Genomic DNA, 15,250 nt, shown 5'->3' with positions numbered 1-15,250 from the left:
AATATTTCAGTTTAATGTGTAACAGGATATTGGAAACAACTCAGCTGGTGCCATTTATTACACATGAATCTTTGTCTGTTGGGATAATGAGATTGCGTATTTTGTAGTTCCCCAGTGGACGGTGTTGTCTTCAGCGGTGTTTCTCTCCGGATTCCTCAAGACTGGAATGAGAAAAAGAAAACGATTCCACAGCACCCTGGAAGTGTTAGTGCAGCCCTCCAGCGAATCTCAGCACCGTCACTTAGATGATGCATCATCTTAGAAAATCATGTGTTTTTCAGAGGTGAGAGAAGAAGGACAGAACATTCGCTGGAATAAAAATGAACCAGATCATGATGATTTTTAAATGCACAAGTAACAAAAGCACCCTTTTCATTCACTTGATGAGACGTGGATTTTTCAAGGTACCTTAGATTTTTTTACATAACCTGAAAAAAAAAACATACACATACTGTATATACGTGAAATGAAGCCTCCAGCAAAGCAATACATAATATCTGTTTACATCATCATTCTAGCTGTGTGATGTACTGTCTTTAATATGAGCGTTCAGATATAAGCAGCTATTCTTGTGTGTGTTTTAGGGTGTGACTGACAAAACAACATTTATTTTCATTTTATGGAGTGTTCATCGTCCTCAGATCATTCCTGTACCCCATGTGTGTGTAAAGCCCTGTTAAAACGTCAAATGTAAGCAGAATTCTGGTATAATGTATTCTTCACTTTTTATTTTGGGGGTTCTTGGGACATAATATTTGTGATAATAAGAATATTTGACCTGTTGACGCATTTACTTGGGTACATGAGACAAGTTGTGTAAACAGTACTTAGCGAACTAGTTATGTTTGTAATCCAAGCATTGGTCATGAGTACCAATCTTTGACCCATATCTGGAGAAGTTTCTGCTTGAGTAGCAGTGAATGTGCATGGTGAAAACACATGCAGTCAGCTCTGTCATAGTCAAAAAGAACCTTCACATAACAGGCAAAGCCAATACCTCTCAAGGAGTCTCAGGTCCAAGATCCTTCTGTCATTAACACAATGAAAGCTGAGATCTGGCTTGTGGTTCGTGTGCCAGACCTGCTCCAGGAGGTACTTGTGGTGGCATCCACAGTGTTCTCGGCTCCTGCAGGATGCACCCTCGTGGCGTCTGGATGCACGTCTGAAAAGTGCGTGGGAGGGCAGCCCTAGTCTGTATTAACACTTCACTCCTCGTTTACATATTAACAACATGCACTGCCTTTCGCATTTTATCACTTGGTGGAATCTCTTGACTGCATATGTTTAACAAATTAAAAAAAAAAACAGCATTTTAAGATCACATTCATTCTATCAGTTCCTCCAAATCAATTTACATGGGTGGGCTATTTTACAATTATTTAGCCATTTACGCAACTTGTTAATTTATTCAATAGCAGATCAACACCTTGCTCAAGAGTCAACCCAAAGGTCACAGGTTTAAATCTCATTTTTAACTGCAGTTCCCTTGGGCAAGGTATTTACCCTAGAGTGTTCCAGTAAAATTATCCAGCTTTATAAATGGATAAATAATTGCGAGAAGCGAAACATCATAAGTTGCTTTGGCAAAAAGTGTCACCTAAATTAATAAATGCAAGGGTGTTACATGAGCTGGGATTCAGACCCAGATCCTTCGAGTGTAAGACAACAGCTCTAACCACTCCACTATGTGCTTGCAGAAAAAACTCTTTTGAGATACCCATGTTGCATGCCTCGTACTGGCATGTATAAAATTCTGTCTTCATGCTGTCTTATTTATATGAATGTATTCTTTTTTGCAGGTACAGTATATGATCAGCGGTCAGCTTCAAGTGTTCCAATGGTATTACACACACACACACAATCTGAAACTGCTTGTGCTGAGTGGGGTCCCGGCGAACCTGAGCCTAACCCGGCAACAGAGGGCATAAGGCTGGAGGGGGAGAGGACACACCCAGGACGGGATGCCAGTCCATCACAAGGCACCCCAAGCGGGACTCGAATCCCAGACCCACCAGAGAGCAGGCCCTGGCCAAACCCACTGCCTCCCCTCCAATGGAATTAGTTAAATAATGTAACGACCCGCGTTACTGATTCAATGTAAATAGTTGCATTGTGGGAAATAATGTTAAATGTGTGTAACCACTGGGGGCACTTAGGGGGAAAATGGTAGGGTGACTGTGTCTCCGAGTGTGTTGAGGAAGGACCTGGGAGTGTTAGGCATGCTGGGAAAGCTAGCTGTAAGTATAGGTTCCTCAGAAAATGGGGTCCTTGGACTGAGAGCATCATTTCCCTTGTGCTGGTGTTTGACTAAATCATTCGTTATGAATGCTGCCTCTGTGTCCTTCTTCGTCTTATCTGAACCCACAGTGTTGTGTGCCACAGTAATTTAAAAAAATATATGAGTTGATAAGGTGTTTGTATGACTTGTCTCCATTTATTTGTCAGTACTTTCTGAGATGAGAGAATGGAGTACAGTACAATACAGTACAGCTATTCTTCTGTGACTGCGCCATCTGGTGGACACAAGGGGCACATTTCCTAGAAACCCAAATATGGCCTCAAAGTCTACAATGACCTATAGAAATTAAATATTATTAATTATTAATTAGATATTCATATATCTATTCATTCTCTTGTCACTGTTTTCTTTACACGCGATCTGAATCGTTCGTTCGGCGGAAATCTACATTAAATATGTGCAGCTCGGTCAGTGCAGGTTACGACTAGAGCGGCCACATTAAACGTCCACGGATCATGTCCAATGTTCACGTGAAACGCACAAAACTGTACAGTATCGTGTGGTGTATTGTAGTACAGTACTGCACAAGTACTGCGCCCACCCACCTAACACCGCTCTCTTCCCACAGCCGCAATCCGCCGCTGTGCGCACGCGCAGTCCCCGCGCGAGCTCGTGCCGCCTTCCCGCCTGTACACGGGGCGAACATGGCGACGGTTCCGCTGAGGGTCTCAATCAGGTTCGCCGGACGTCTGGTAAGAAGGCGCGTTCCTGCAAGAGGCGCGCGGCGCTAATTGGCAGCGCTGCTGCACTGCGGGCGCCGCTATGGCATTTCCGCTGTACCGGTGGCCTCGTTGCCTCACTAGGTGGCGTCCTGGGGCACTTTGCAGTGTCTCTTCTCTTCTTGCTCACCCTGAGGATGCCAGAGTCGCCCCAGAGTTGCCCCCCTCCCCTCCCCCCCCCGTCCTTGATCATGAGTTATTGATCTTTTTGACTTTTCACCATTCATACTTCATACTTGCACAGAGAGAGTTGGTTGGTAGAACGCTGACAGTAGCGATGGAGCTGCTCTCCTCATCGTCATAACTACGCATGAAGGGTGCAATTATGTTTCATATGTTTGACGTTTTCTTGCAATTTGTCCTGCTTCACTGAGCCTCATCAGTCAGCTGTAAAAAGACATGCTTTTTAGTTTTTCTAGACTTCTTTCTTTGTGTCGCTCTGAAGTGATGACCTTTACTGTAAATCCCGCTGCTTCCGCTGTGTAAGGGGAGGTCTGTCTGTTTTTCTTTTTCTGTTTTTCTTTTTTTTTTTTTTTTTTTTTTTTTACCGCAGGTGTGTCCGCGATATGGCTGTAGGCCCTGGACCCCCCGTGTGCTCACCGCTGACCCTGGATCCCCTTTCCATCCAACTCCCACAAGAGTTCCTCAAGAGAGGTTCTTCAGAGCAGGCCATGGTGTGCCTACTGCGTGTGTGTGTGTGTGTGTGTGAGACCATGCCATCGGTTTTTAAACAGACCAGACACTGCACAGTGTCATGTCCATACCATGTGCTGTAGATACTGTGCTGTGGAGATCAGTTTACTGCAGATACACTGTACAAAGACAAACTGTAGATATAGTGTAAAGATTAGTTTTCTGTAGAGATCAGTGACTGTACATTTATTGCAGACCACTATACTGTAGATGCAATGTAAGGTACTACTATACTCTAGATGTACTCTAGAGATCAATGTACTTTAGATATACTGTAGAGATCAATATAGTGGGGATGTACTGTAGCCGTCTACTCAAGATATATAATGTAGAGATCAATGTACTGTAAGCGTGCTGTAATTGCGCTGCAGAGATCATTGTGCTGTTGAGATTAGTTTTTCGCTTTCACTGTTTTTGCACAGTGGCCCCTGGACCAATTTTACCATTTAAACTGGCAGATATCGGAGAGGGCATCAGAGAAGTCGTCGTGAAAGAATGGTATACAGCTCTTTTCCTTGAATTTTGTTACGATAGTCTTTGATTCCGAATCTGAAATATTTCTAACAAACCGGCGTCCAGGCTCTTCGGTTTCGTCACCTTCATCAGCACACAGCTGAGCGAGCGCCTTATTGTGAATATAGACACGAGTGTGAGTCGCTCCTCCCTGCCCTAACACAGGTATGTGAAGGAAGGGGACGTAGTATCTCAATTTGACAGCATCTGTGAAGTGCAGAGCGACAAGGCATCCGTCACCATAACCAGCCGTTACGCCGGCATCATCCGCAAGCTGTACCACGAGGTGGACTCCACGGCTCTGGTGGGCTCTCCGCTGGTTGACATTGAGACCGATGGGGTTCAAGGTGGGATTGCCACTGGTAGATCACTATCCAGTGTCTTTGTGTTTTTCTTAGCTTATCGCTTTATTCCACGCTGTATAACCCTCTACATGTCCACGTGACTGATTGTGAGCCGGTCAATCCCTGTCATGCAGAAGTGTGCATTATAATTCCCTGCAGCACCTCAACAGGAGGACACTTTGATGGGTTGTGTACAGACACCAGCCGGTACTAATGTCCCTATCCTCTCTCGCCCTGCAGAGGAAGTCCCACAAGAGGATGTGGTGGAAACACTTGCAGTGTCGCGTGGTGGAAACGCCCACCAGGAGGTCAAGGGTCAGAAGACCTTGGCGACACCAGCAGTCCGGCGCCTAGCCATGGAGAGCAACGTGAGCTTGTTTTACAGACACTGCAAAGTTGGCGAATGGAAAAAAACGCATGTCAAATTGTGTCAGGCTTTCGTCGTCACACTTCTAAGGGCCTCACATTCTGAGACCAGACCAACCTGCATATTGTACTGCACTTAGATGAGCAATTATCTTGCATTTAACAACAAAAAAAAATATATTGAAGCCCAGAACGACGTGTGGGCAGCAGGTGGCGTAGTGGTTAGAGCTGTACAAGGTCCTTACCCTGAATTAATACTGTAAAAATTACCTAGCTCTGTAAATGGGTATGTACGGGTGCTATACAAATTACGACGTGTGAGACTTACAAACAGCCAGGCAGATGACAGTCATCTCATCAACCTTATTATGTTATCTTTGAGTCCTGACATTTGGTCATAATGACTAATGATGACCACTCAGTCTACTCTACAATAACAGACGTTTTATTTACAGAACGTTTCCTTTGTGATTCGATTCTAGTTACTTTTCGTTTAAAATGGCTAGCAAGTGAAAAAGTGAGAGTTCTGGTGGTGCGGGAAAGAAAAATCGAAATAAAGCAGATGTGGCATTGAAAGTGAAAATTATAGTGCAGCATGAAAACACGATTATGGGACTGTACTGTATTTATATTATTACTCTAAATTAGCTCCTCCGTGAACCGCCACCTTATCGTGGTGGAGGGGTTTGAGTGCCTGAATGAGTCCAGGAGCTATGTTGTCTGGGGCTACATGCCCCTGGTAGGGTCTCCCATGGCAGACAGGTCCTGGATGACAGACGAGACAAAGCGCGGTTCAAAAACCCCTTATGACAAAAAAATCAAGGCGTCCGTTTACCCCGCCCGGTATGGGGTCACCGGGGCCCCACCCTGGAGCCAGGCCTGGGGGGGGGGCTCGCATGCGAGCGCCTGGTGGCCAGGTCTATGCCCACGGGGCCTGGCCGGGCTCAGCCCGAAGCCACAACGTGGAGCCGCTCTTCGGTGGGCTCACCACCTGCCGGAGAAACCATAAGGGGCCGGTGCGTTGTGATTTGGGCGGTGGTCGGGGCCGAGTGCCCGGCCGACCCAAACCTCGGGCGCCAACTCTGGTTTTTGGGACTTGGAATGTCACCTCACTGGCGGGGAAGGAGCCTGAGCTGGTGCGGGAAGTTGAGAGATACCGTCTAGATATAGTCGGGCTCACTTCCACTCACAGCTTGGGTTCTGGAACCACTCTACTCGACCGAGGGTGGACTCTCCACTATTCTGGCGTTGCCCAAGGTGAGAGGCGGCGGGCTGGTGTGGGCTTATTAATAGCCCCCCAGTTCAGCCGCCATGTGTTGGAGTCTACCCCGGTGAATGAGAGGGTCATCTCCCTACGCCTTCGGGTCAGGGAACGGTCTCTCACTGTCGTTTGTGCTTATGCGCCTAGCGGCAGTGTAGAGTACCCGGCCTTTTTAGAGTCCCTGGGGGGCGTGCTGGAAAGCGCTCCCACTGGGGACTCTGTCGTTCTACTGGGGGACTTTAACGCCCACGTGGGCAGCGACAGTGATACCTGGAGGGGCGTGATTGGGAGGAACGGCCTCCCTGATCTGAACCCGAGCGGTGAGTTGTTATTGGATTTCTGTGCTAGTCGCGGTTTATCCATAACGAACACCATGTTCATGCATAAGGGTGTCCACCAGTGCACTTGGCACCAGGACACCCTAGGTCGGAGGTCGATGATCGACTTTGTAGTCGTTTCTTCTGACCTTCGGCCATATGTTTTGGACACTCGGGTGAAGAGAGGGGCTGAGCTGTCAACTGATCACCACCTGGTGGTGAGTTGGATTCGATGGCGGGGGAAAAAGCTGGACAGACCTGGCAGGCCCAAACGCATAGTGAGGGTCTGTTGGGAACGTTTGGCGGAGGCCCCTGTCAGAGAGGTCTTCAACTCCCACCTCCGACAGAGCTTCAACCAGGTCCCGAGGGAGGTGGGGGACATTGAGTCTGAATGGACTATGTTCCGCTCCTCCATTGTCGGTGCGGCTGTTCGGAGCTGCGGCCATAAGGTCTCCGGTGCCTGTCGCGGCGGCAATCCCCGAACACGGTGGTGGACACCGGAAGTAAGGGATGCCGTCAAGCTGAAGAAGGAGTTCTATCGGGCCTGGCTGGCTCATGGGACTCCTGAAGCAGCTGACGGGTACCGACGGGCCAAACGGAGCGCGGCTCTGGCAGTCGCCGCGGCAAAAACTCGGGCTTGGGAGGAGTTCGGTGAGGCCATGGAGGAAGACTTTCGGTCGGCCTCAAAGAGATTCTGGCAAACCGTCCGGCGACTCAGAGGGGGGAAGCGGTGTTCCACGAACACTGTTTACAGTGGAAGTGGTGCGCTGCTGACCTCAGCTGAGGATGTTCTCGGGCGGTGGAAGGAGTACTTTGAGGATCTCCTCAATCCCTCCGACACGCCTTCCGTAGAGGAAGCTGAGGCTGGGGACTCGGAGGGGGACTCGTCCATTACCCTGGCTGAAGTTGCTGAGGTAGTCAAAAAACTCCTCGGTGGCAAGGCTCCGGGGGTGGATGAGATCCGCCCCGAGTTTCTCAAGTCTCTGGATGTTGTGGGGCTGTCTTGGCTGACACGCCTCTGCAGCATCGCGTGGAGTTCGGGAACGGTGCCTCTGGACTGGCAGACCGGGGTGGTGGTCCCTCTTTTTAAGAAGGGGGACCGGAGATTGTGTTCCAACTACAGGGGGATCACACTCCTTAGCCTCCCTGGGAAAGTCTATGCCAGGGTACTGGAAAGGAGAATCCGACCGATAGTCGAACCTCGGATTCAGGAGGAGCAATGCGGTTTTCGCCCTGGCCGTGGAACACTGGACCAGCTCTATACCCTCACTAGGGTGTTGGAGGGTTCGTGGGAGTTTGCCCAACCAGTCCATATGTGTTTTGTGGACCTGGAGAAGGCATTCGACCGTGTCCCTCGTGGCATCCTGTGGGGGGTGCTTCGGGATTATGGGGTTCGGGGCTCGTTGCTACGGGCTGTTCGTTCCCTGTATGACCGGAGCAGGAGCTTGGTTCGCATTGCCGGCAGTAAGTCAGACCTGTTCCCGGTGCATGTTGGACTCCGCCAGGGCTGCCCTTTGTCACCGATTCTGTTCATTATTTTTATGGACAGAATTTCTAGGCGCAGTCAGGGAACGGAGGGTGTCTGTTTTGGTGGCCGCGAGATCTCGTCTCTGCTTTTTGCGGACGATGTGGTCCTGTTGGCTTCATCAAGTCAAGACTTGCAGCGTGCACTGGGGAGGTTTGCAGCCGAGTGCGAAGCGGCGGGGATGAGAATCAGCACCTCCAAATCCGAGGCCATGGTTCTCAGTCGGAAAAAGGTGGATTGCTCCCTCCGGGTTAGGGGGGAGTTGCTCCCTCAAGTGGAGGAGTTTAAGTATCTTGGGGTCTTGTTCACGAGTGAGGGAAAAATGGAGCGGCAGGTCGACAGACGGATCGGTGCGGCGTCTGCAGTAATGCGGTCATTGTACCGGTCTGTTGTGGTGAAGAGGGAGCTGAGTCGTAAGGCGAAGCTCTCAATTTACCGGTCGATCTACGTTCCTACCCTCACCTATGGTCATGAACTCTGGATCATGACCGAAAGAATGAGATCGCGGATACAAGCGGCAGAAATGAGTTTCCTCTGCAGAGTGGCTGGGCGCACCCTTAGGGATAGGGTGAGGAGCTCAGTCACCCGGGAGGAGCTCGGAGTAGAGCCGCTGCTCCTCCGCATCGAGAGGAGCCAGTTGAGGTGGCTCGGGCATCTGTTCCGGATGCCTCCTGGATGCCTCCCTGGGGAGGTGCTCCGGGCTTGTCCCACTGGGAGGAGGCCTCGGGGCAGACCCAGGACACGTTGGAGAGACTATGTCTCCCGGCTGGCCTGGGAACGCCTTGGGGTTCCCCCAGAGGAACTGGAGGAGGTGTGCGGGGAGAGGGAGGTCTGGAGTACTCTGCTCGGACTGCTGCCCCCGCGACCCGGCCCCGGATAAAAGCGGAGGAAGATGGATGGATGGATGGACTCTAAATTAGTTCAGGTTTTAGTCGAATGATTCTTATCTGAACACGAATAACGTGTGAAATTAGCAGAAAACATATAATGAAGCCCTCAGCATTCATACATGTTAATGGTGTTTATATTCTTGTGGTTTATATACTATAATAGAGTATAAAGGGAGTACCGCCTTGTAACAAGGTTAGCTTAAGACAAGGCTGTCAGAACTGAACCCCATGATAAGTCGACAGCTACTCGTAATTGTAAGTAGCATGGTACAGTGTACATTGTAAGTTATCTTGGACAAAAGTGTCAGTTTAATAATAATAATAATCATCATCATCATCATCATTAAATAATGGCTGAGGGCAGCCCTGGGACTGTTCCTTTCCCTGTCACTCAAGGATTCCCTCTGCACCTCTTCCTGTGCAGGTCAAGCTGAGTGAGGTTGTGGGGACAGGGAATGATGGGCGTATCTTGAAGGAAGACATTCTCAACTTCCTCTCCAGCCAGACAGGCGCCATCCTGCCCCCTTGTTCTGACCACAAGGAGCAGACCCTGTCCTCTGAAGCGGCGGCGAGGGCGACGGCACCCGTTGCGCCTCTAGCTCGTCATCCATCGGTGCCCGTCGAAGGCAAAAATGGCACAGAGCGCCTCAAAGGTGAGCGAGCTCTTCCCACCATGCTCCAGTCCCTCAGCTGAACATCACTTCTTATTTTCTTTAGCATCCAAGCGTTGTGTAGTTAACAAGAACCAGCGCTTCGAATTGGTATACCAACTGCGATGTTTTATCCTACGCTATAGTGCAGATACGTTACTTTAATGCTCTGTCCCCTTCAAAGTAAACTGCCCCAGGTGATATATGAATGTCCCAGCGTTCCTGGAAGTTTTGGAAGCAACAGTTTCTGCCTTCACATGGTGCTGGTTGCTTGGGATATCATGAAATCTTCTTTTCAGCTTCACTTCGATTCTTGGAACAGGAATAAATCACTCGGGTCGAGGTTAGGTGAATATGAAGGATGTGGCACTGCAGAAGTAATTGTCCCTTAATTGTATGAAAATGTCTTTATAACAGGCCTGATTGACTGCTTGGCCTCTAGTCGCTGGCTCCTCATTGCCACCAGTAATAGTGGAGGTCTCAGAACCTTCTGATCACATCTCGTATGTAGAAATATGTCCGCTGTGGTGAGTGAGGTTGATGTGTTGGAGTCTGAGACCAATTGTTTATTTCAGTTTGCAGAAACTCACTGTTAAAATTCTTTATTGCTGCTGTTCTTTCCAAAAGTCGGCCCTGACGCTTTTTGTCCTGGAATCGATATTACTTCTCAACACACGTTTGGCACGTAGGTTTTCAAAAAGCCATGGCGAAGACGATGGCGGCCGCCTTGAAGATCCCTCACTTTGGTTATTGTGACGAGGTGGACCTGACGAAGCTGGTGCGCCTGCGCTCAGAGCTGAAGGATGCGGCGGAGATGCGTGGCGTGAAGCTCAGCTACATGCCTTTCTTCATCAAGGCGAGCTTTTTCAGCAGGCCTTCCCCCAAGACCTTGTAAAAAAAGGCTTTCTCTAGTTTGGTTCTTCTGTGGTGCTACACTAATGATCTGTGAATCTGTGTCTGGATAGGCAACTTCTTTGGGCCTGCTGCAGTTCCCGATTCTGAACGCATCCGTGGATGAGAGCTGCTCAAACATCACGTACAAGGTCTGGTCTCACTTTTGAGCTTATAAAATTGGTTTTTCTCCTTGTTCTGCCTTTATACGTAGTTTAAACTAAGTGGAGAACATCAGCTATGTCTTAGATTTTGGTATCCAGACATACACACACACACACACATTTTCAGAACCGCTTGTCCCATACGGGGTCACGGGGAACCGGAGCCTAACCCGGCAACTCAGGGCGTAAGGCTGGAGGGGGAGGGGACACACCCAGGACGGGACGCCAGTCCGTCGCAAGGCACCCCAAGCGGGACTCGAACCCCAGACCCACCGGAGAGCAGGACCGTGGTCCAACCCACTGCGCCACCGCACCCCTCCAGACATACAGTGCCATGAAAAAGTATTTGCCTGATTTCCTGTATTATTGCACATTTTCACACTGAATGTTTTCAGGTCTTCAGCCAAAATCTTATGTTAAATAAAGGGCACCTGAGTTGAACAAATAAGACATTTTTAACTCACACACACACATTTTCAGAACCGCTTGTCCCATATGGGGTCGCAGGGAACCGGAGCCTACCCGGCAACACAGGGCGTAAGGCCGGAGGGGCCACACCCAGGACGGGACGCGACGCCAGTCCATCGCAAGGCACCCCAAGCGGGACTTGAACCCCAGACCCACCGGAGAGCAGGACTGTGGTCCAACCCACTGTGCCACCGCACCTTAATTTATTTCATGAATTATCCAACACCAGATGGTACTGTGGGGAAGAAAGTGATTGCACCATCTTTAGCTGCAATGACTGCAACCACATGCTTCTTATAATTTTGTATCAGAACTTTACATCACTGTAGGGGAATTTTAGCCCACTCTTTTTAGCAGAAATGGTTTAATTTTGAAAAACTGGTAGGTTTTTTTAAACGGGAACTGTTGGTTTCAGGTCCTCCAACAATGTCAAAAATTTGCCCTCAGTCAAAGATTATTGCGACAGCATGTTCTTAGGCAGCCTTGCACCATCCAGTAAAAACACAGTTCTGCATTATGAAATGATGCTTTAAACTTGAAAAAATCAGCGTGAATATTTTTCAAATAGCTTCCATGTTTCGGCACAGCAGTCTGCTGTACAGGCAGTCCCGAGTTACGAACGTCCGACTTATGTACAACCCGTACTTACGAACCACCCCCTTACTGATCGGATGTTGATTTTTTTTTTCACCCCTACGTAACAATCAAATGAAAACTTCATAATTAAGCTATTATATTAAAAATTCAAGTTACTGTGTATGCAGTGGTTCGTAATAACAAACAGGTGCTACTTTGCGAAGCGCTTCAGAACATTGGACGTCTACAGTGGTTCGTCTGTTCGTTGGCGGGGCGCGTGAGTCCGAGGTAGGACAGACTTCCGTCTTTTCCCGTTAACAGTCAGTCTTGTGTTACTGTATTCGGCTTAAATTTTTTCGTTTTTACTCTCCTAACCATGGCACCAAAGCGTAAATCTGATGCAAGTGATGGTGATGCATCCAAGAAAAAGGAAACGATCACTATTGAAACTAAAGTGGAAATAATAAACCTAAAGGTGAAACGCCAACGAACAAACGCACACGCACACATGCACACACGCTGTCTCTCTCTCTCATGCGCTCGGCGACAAAAGACACTTCTTCTCAGTTGCGGAATCTCACTCCAGACAAGAACCGCCCCACCCCCCCTGCGTTTTCAAACCTCCTTGCTTTCCTCTGCACTTCCATTTCAAGTCTTGTCCCTCATCGTTCCTCAGTCCCGTTCCATGTCTCTTTGATAACGACCGCCCACCTTGTTCCTCGACCGTGATTTCAGATCCTCGCCTCTGTTCAATTCGCCAATCGACCGACCATTCGCCCATCCCCGACTACGCGAACACGTCTAGTCCTTTGCTCTGAATAAACAATCCTGCACTTGGGTCCAGCCTCCTCCGTGTCCTGTGTTTATCGTGACAGTAGTAACATTTATTATTATCTTTCTCTCTCTATTATAAATACCGTAGTTACATTTATTTATTACATTATACTATTATTACTGTATTGTTATATTAAACATGTTTTAGTGTGTCCGGAAGTGTTTCTTTAATGTTTTTTATGCATAGAAAGGTAGACGAGATACGATGTACTAAGACAAACAGTTGATAAACTGATGTTAAATACCCACCATACCTAACTGTTCCGACTTAACGTCAAAATCCGATTTAAAGACAGACTGAGGGCACGGAACTAGTTCGTAATTCGGGGACTGCCTGTAATGATGAATGTACATGATAATTTTGACAATGTGAAGAGGGACAGAAAACATTTGAAAGATTATTCATTTGGTCAAACAATGTTGTTACCTGCTAGGATTCAGTATTTTCTCAGAAATTTAAAACCCATGTTAGACCATCACTGCCTGGAGCTCCAGGATCTGGAAAGTGCTGCTGAGCCACATGGAGTGAAACCCTGAAACCTTTAGTGCAGGTGGGCCGAGCAGCTGGAGTTGTCATCCTTTTAGGTTCAGCTCTTACCCTGGTTCTTCCCCCCCTGCATGGACTGATTCAGGCTGCCCACAACATAGGCCTTGCCATGGACACTCCGCAGGGCCTTCTGGTGCCCAACGTGAAGAATGTGCAGGCGCTGAGCATCTTCGAGATCGCCGCAGAGCTTAACCGGTTGCAGGCGTTGGGTGCCATGGGGCAGCTAGGCACTGCTGACCTCACCGGGGGCACCTTCACTATCTCCAACATCGGCTCGGTGAGCGCAGGCCGCGTGCGACTCTGCTCTTCCTGCCGCCAGTGTTGTTTGTTCTCACGGAAAATGGAGTATGGTGCTTCTCTTCAATGTGCCCAGATCGGAGGGACGTACACCAAACCGGTGATTCTCCCCCCAGAAGTGGCCATTGGAGCACTGGGGAAAATCCAGGTTAGTAGTGCAGATCTTTATGTACATTTATACTTTTATCTGATGCTTTTTGCTCCAAAGTAACTTATACTTTTAAGCTACATAGTTATTTACCTATTTATACAGCTGGGTAATTTTACTGGAGCAATTTAGGATAAGTACCTTACTCAATGGTACTCTAGCTGGAGGTGGGATTGGAACCTACAATCTTTGGGTAGAAAGCCAGGAGCTCAAACCACAGTGCTATGCTGCCCCATAATTAAGAGTGAAGTGTAAGTGAAAAAAACTTACACGAGATTATGGTTACAAGGACACCTGTCTTCACCATTCCGTCTGTGCAGTGTTTTGTTCGTTGGGTAACTGCTGGCATATTTGGACATTCCTGTTGTTGTAAATCGACGATGTCAGTGCTGAGTGGTGTGATTGAATGGGTTGTAACTGTACCTATACAATGCAATGTCACTTGGTAAAAAAAGGTCCCTTCATCCTCCTCTCTCCCTCAGAGCTGCTGAATCATCACAGCACACACACACACACACACACACACACATCTTCTGAACCGCTTGTCCCACACGGGGTCGCGGGGAGCCGGAGCCAACCCGGCAACACAGGGCGCAGGGCCGGAGGGGGAGGGGCCACACCCAGGACGGGACGCCAAGGCACCCCAAGCGGGACTCAAACCCCAGACCCACCGGAGAGCAGGACCTGGTCCAACCCACTACGCCACCGCACCCCCATCATCACAGCATTCAAGATCTTTTCAGACCCACTTTTCCCCAGATCTCCATCAGTTTGTGCTGACATCAGCGGTGTATTTATCTCATTCTTATAGGCAGCAATCAACATGTGCTACAAAACAAGTGGTGTCAGAATAAACAAGATGTGCTTTGATAATTATGTTTGTATCGAAGGCCTTTGTTTGTTGTTGAATGGGCTTTTGATTACTCAGTTTAAGCATCTTTACAATATAAAGTACATCCAAACTTAATGCTAGCTTCAAGTAAATGTATTCATTCATGAACACACATGGACTTCCTCTGCAGGTTCTGCCCAGGCTCAACCCCTGGGATGAGGTAGTTAAGGCCCACATTATGAAGGTCAGCTGGTCAGCAGACCACAGGATCATTGATGGAGCCACCATGTGCCGATTTTCCAACCTCTGGAGGTCGTACCTGGAGAACCCAGCTAGCATGGTGCTGGACCTCAAATGACCCCCAGTTCCACATTGATGTGATGTTGAATTACTTTTCTGGTTTGTATGCATATGCAGTAGTTTTTGCAATACCTTGTTGCTTCTTTCTATTGTGCTTTTCCAGGCCATTCCTGTTTGGCCACTGTATTCCTTTTTCCATTCATGTCTTGCTAAAAAGGGTTTGGTATGGAGCCTGACCTCCTTAAAGTGAGCAGGGAAAATACACACGGGCATCATGAACTCAGTCATGCTTTTAAAGACAAGTTGGTTAATTCACAAACGAAACCAGACTTGTTTGGGTGAAATGTTTTGCGAGTGGGATCAAATCATCAGTATTGCAACATAGTGTTACATACAGAGCCGCAAAAGCAACTATTTCTCATGAGTACAGTATGTCAAAATTCTGTTTTCATTTACTCATTACAGATGACTTTACATAATGACAGCTGTAAAATTCTGTAACAAAAACAATATTTATTACAAACTATTCCTCTACAGACTTGTTACCTGACATTTGAGCCATACTTTTAATTAAGTTAAAATGGTTGAACTTCCCAACTCAACCAAAATTAATGCC

At 48.1% G+C, this 15,250-nt stretch overlaps 1 protein-coding gene and 1 long non-coding RNA gene across 2 annotated transcripts; one reads left to right on the top strand and one right to left on the bottom strand.

Annotated features, from left to right (window-relative positions):
* Positions 1–5: 5 nt before the first annotated feature.
* On the bottom strand, positions 6–2,935 carry LOC114910194 (uncharacterized). Its single transcript, XR_003797545.1, has 3 exons — positions 2,845–2,935; positions 998–1,162; positions 6–161 (listed from the first exon to the last, which is right to left on the bottom strand). It is a non-coding gene; the product is annotated as an uncharacterized LOC114910194 (long non-coding RNA).
* Positions 2,879–15,000, top strand: LOC108935009 (lipoamide acyltransferase component of branched-chain alpha-keto acid dehydrogenase complex, mitochondrial-like). Its single transcript, XM_029250231.1, has 11 exons — positions 2,879–2,991; positions 3,572–3,692; positions 4,134–4,209; positions 4,390–4,571; positions 4,809–4,936; positions 9,352–9,580; positions 10,267–10,433; positions 10,543–10,620; positions 13,143–13,334; positions 13,431–13,502; positions 14,525–15,000. The coding sequence occupies exons 1-11, from the start codon at positions 2,944–2,946 to the stop codon at positions 14,690–14,692; spliced, it is 1,461 nt and encodes a 486-aa protein (XP_029106064.1). The 5' UTR covers positions 2,879–2,943; the 3' UTR covers positions 14,693–15,000.
* The last annotated feature ends 250 nt before the right edge of the window (positions 15,001–15,250 follow it).

This window comes from Scleropages formosus, chromosome 3, assembly GCF_900964775.1.
Source record: "Scleropages formosus chromosome 3, fSclFor1.1, whole genome shotgun sequence".
Classification (NCBI taxonomy): Eukaryota; Metazoa; Chordata; class Actinopteri; order Osteoglossiformes; family Osteoglossidae; genus Scleropages; species Scleropages formosus.
This window is presented reverse-complemented; position numbering and strand designations above follow the sequence as displayed.

Excerpts from the sequence above, each read along its gene's own strand:
- LOC108935009 (XM_029250231.1), top strand. The coding sequence starts at position 2,944 with ATGGCGACGGTTCCGCTGAGGGTCTCAATCAGGTTCGCCGGACGTCTG. Across the intron at positions 3,693-4,133 it reads GTTCTTCAGAGCAGGCCATG|TGGCCCCTGGACCAATTTTA; the intron begins GTGTGCCTACTG and ends GTTTTTGCACAG. Across the intron at positions 4,937-9,351 it reads GCCTAGCCATGGAGAGCAAC|GTCAAGCTGAGTGAGGTTGT; the intron begins GTGAGCTTGTTT and ends CTTCCTGTGCAG.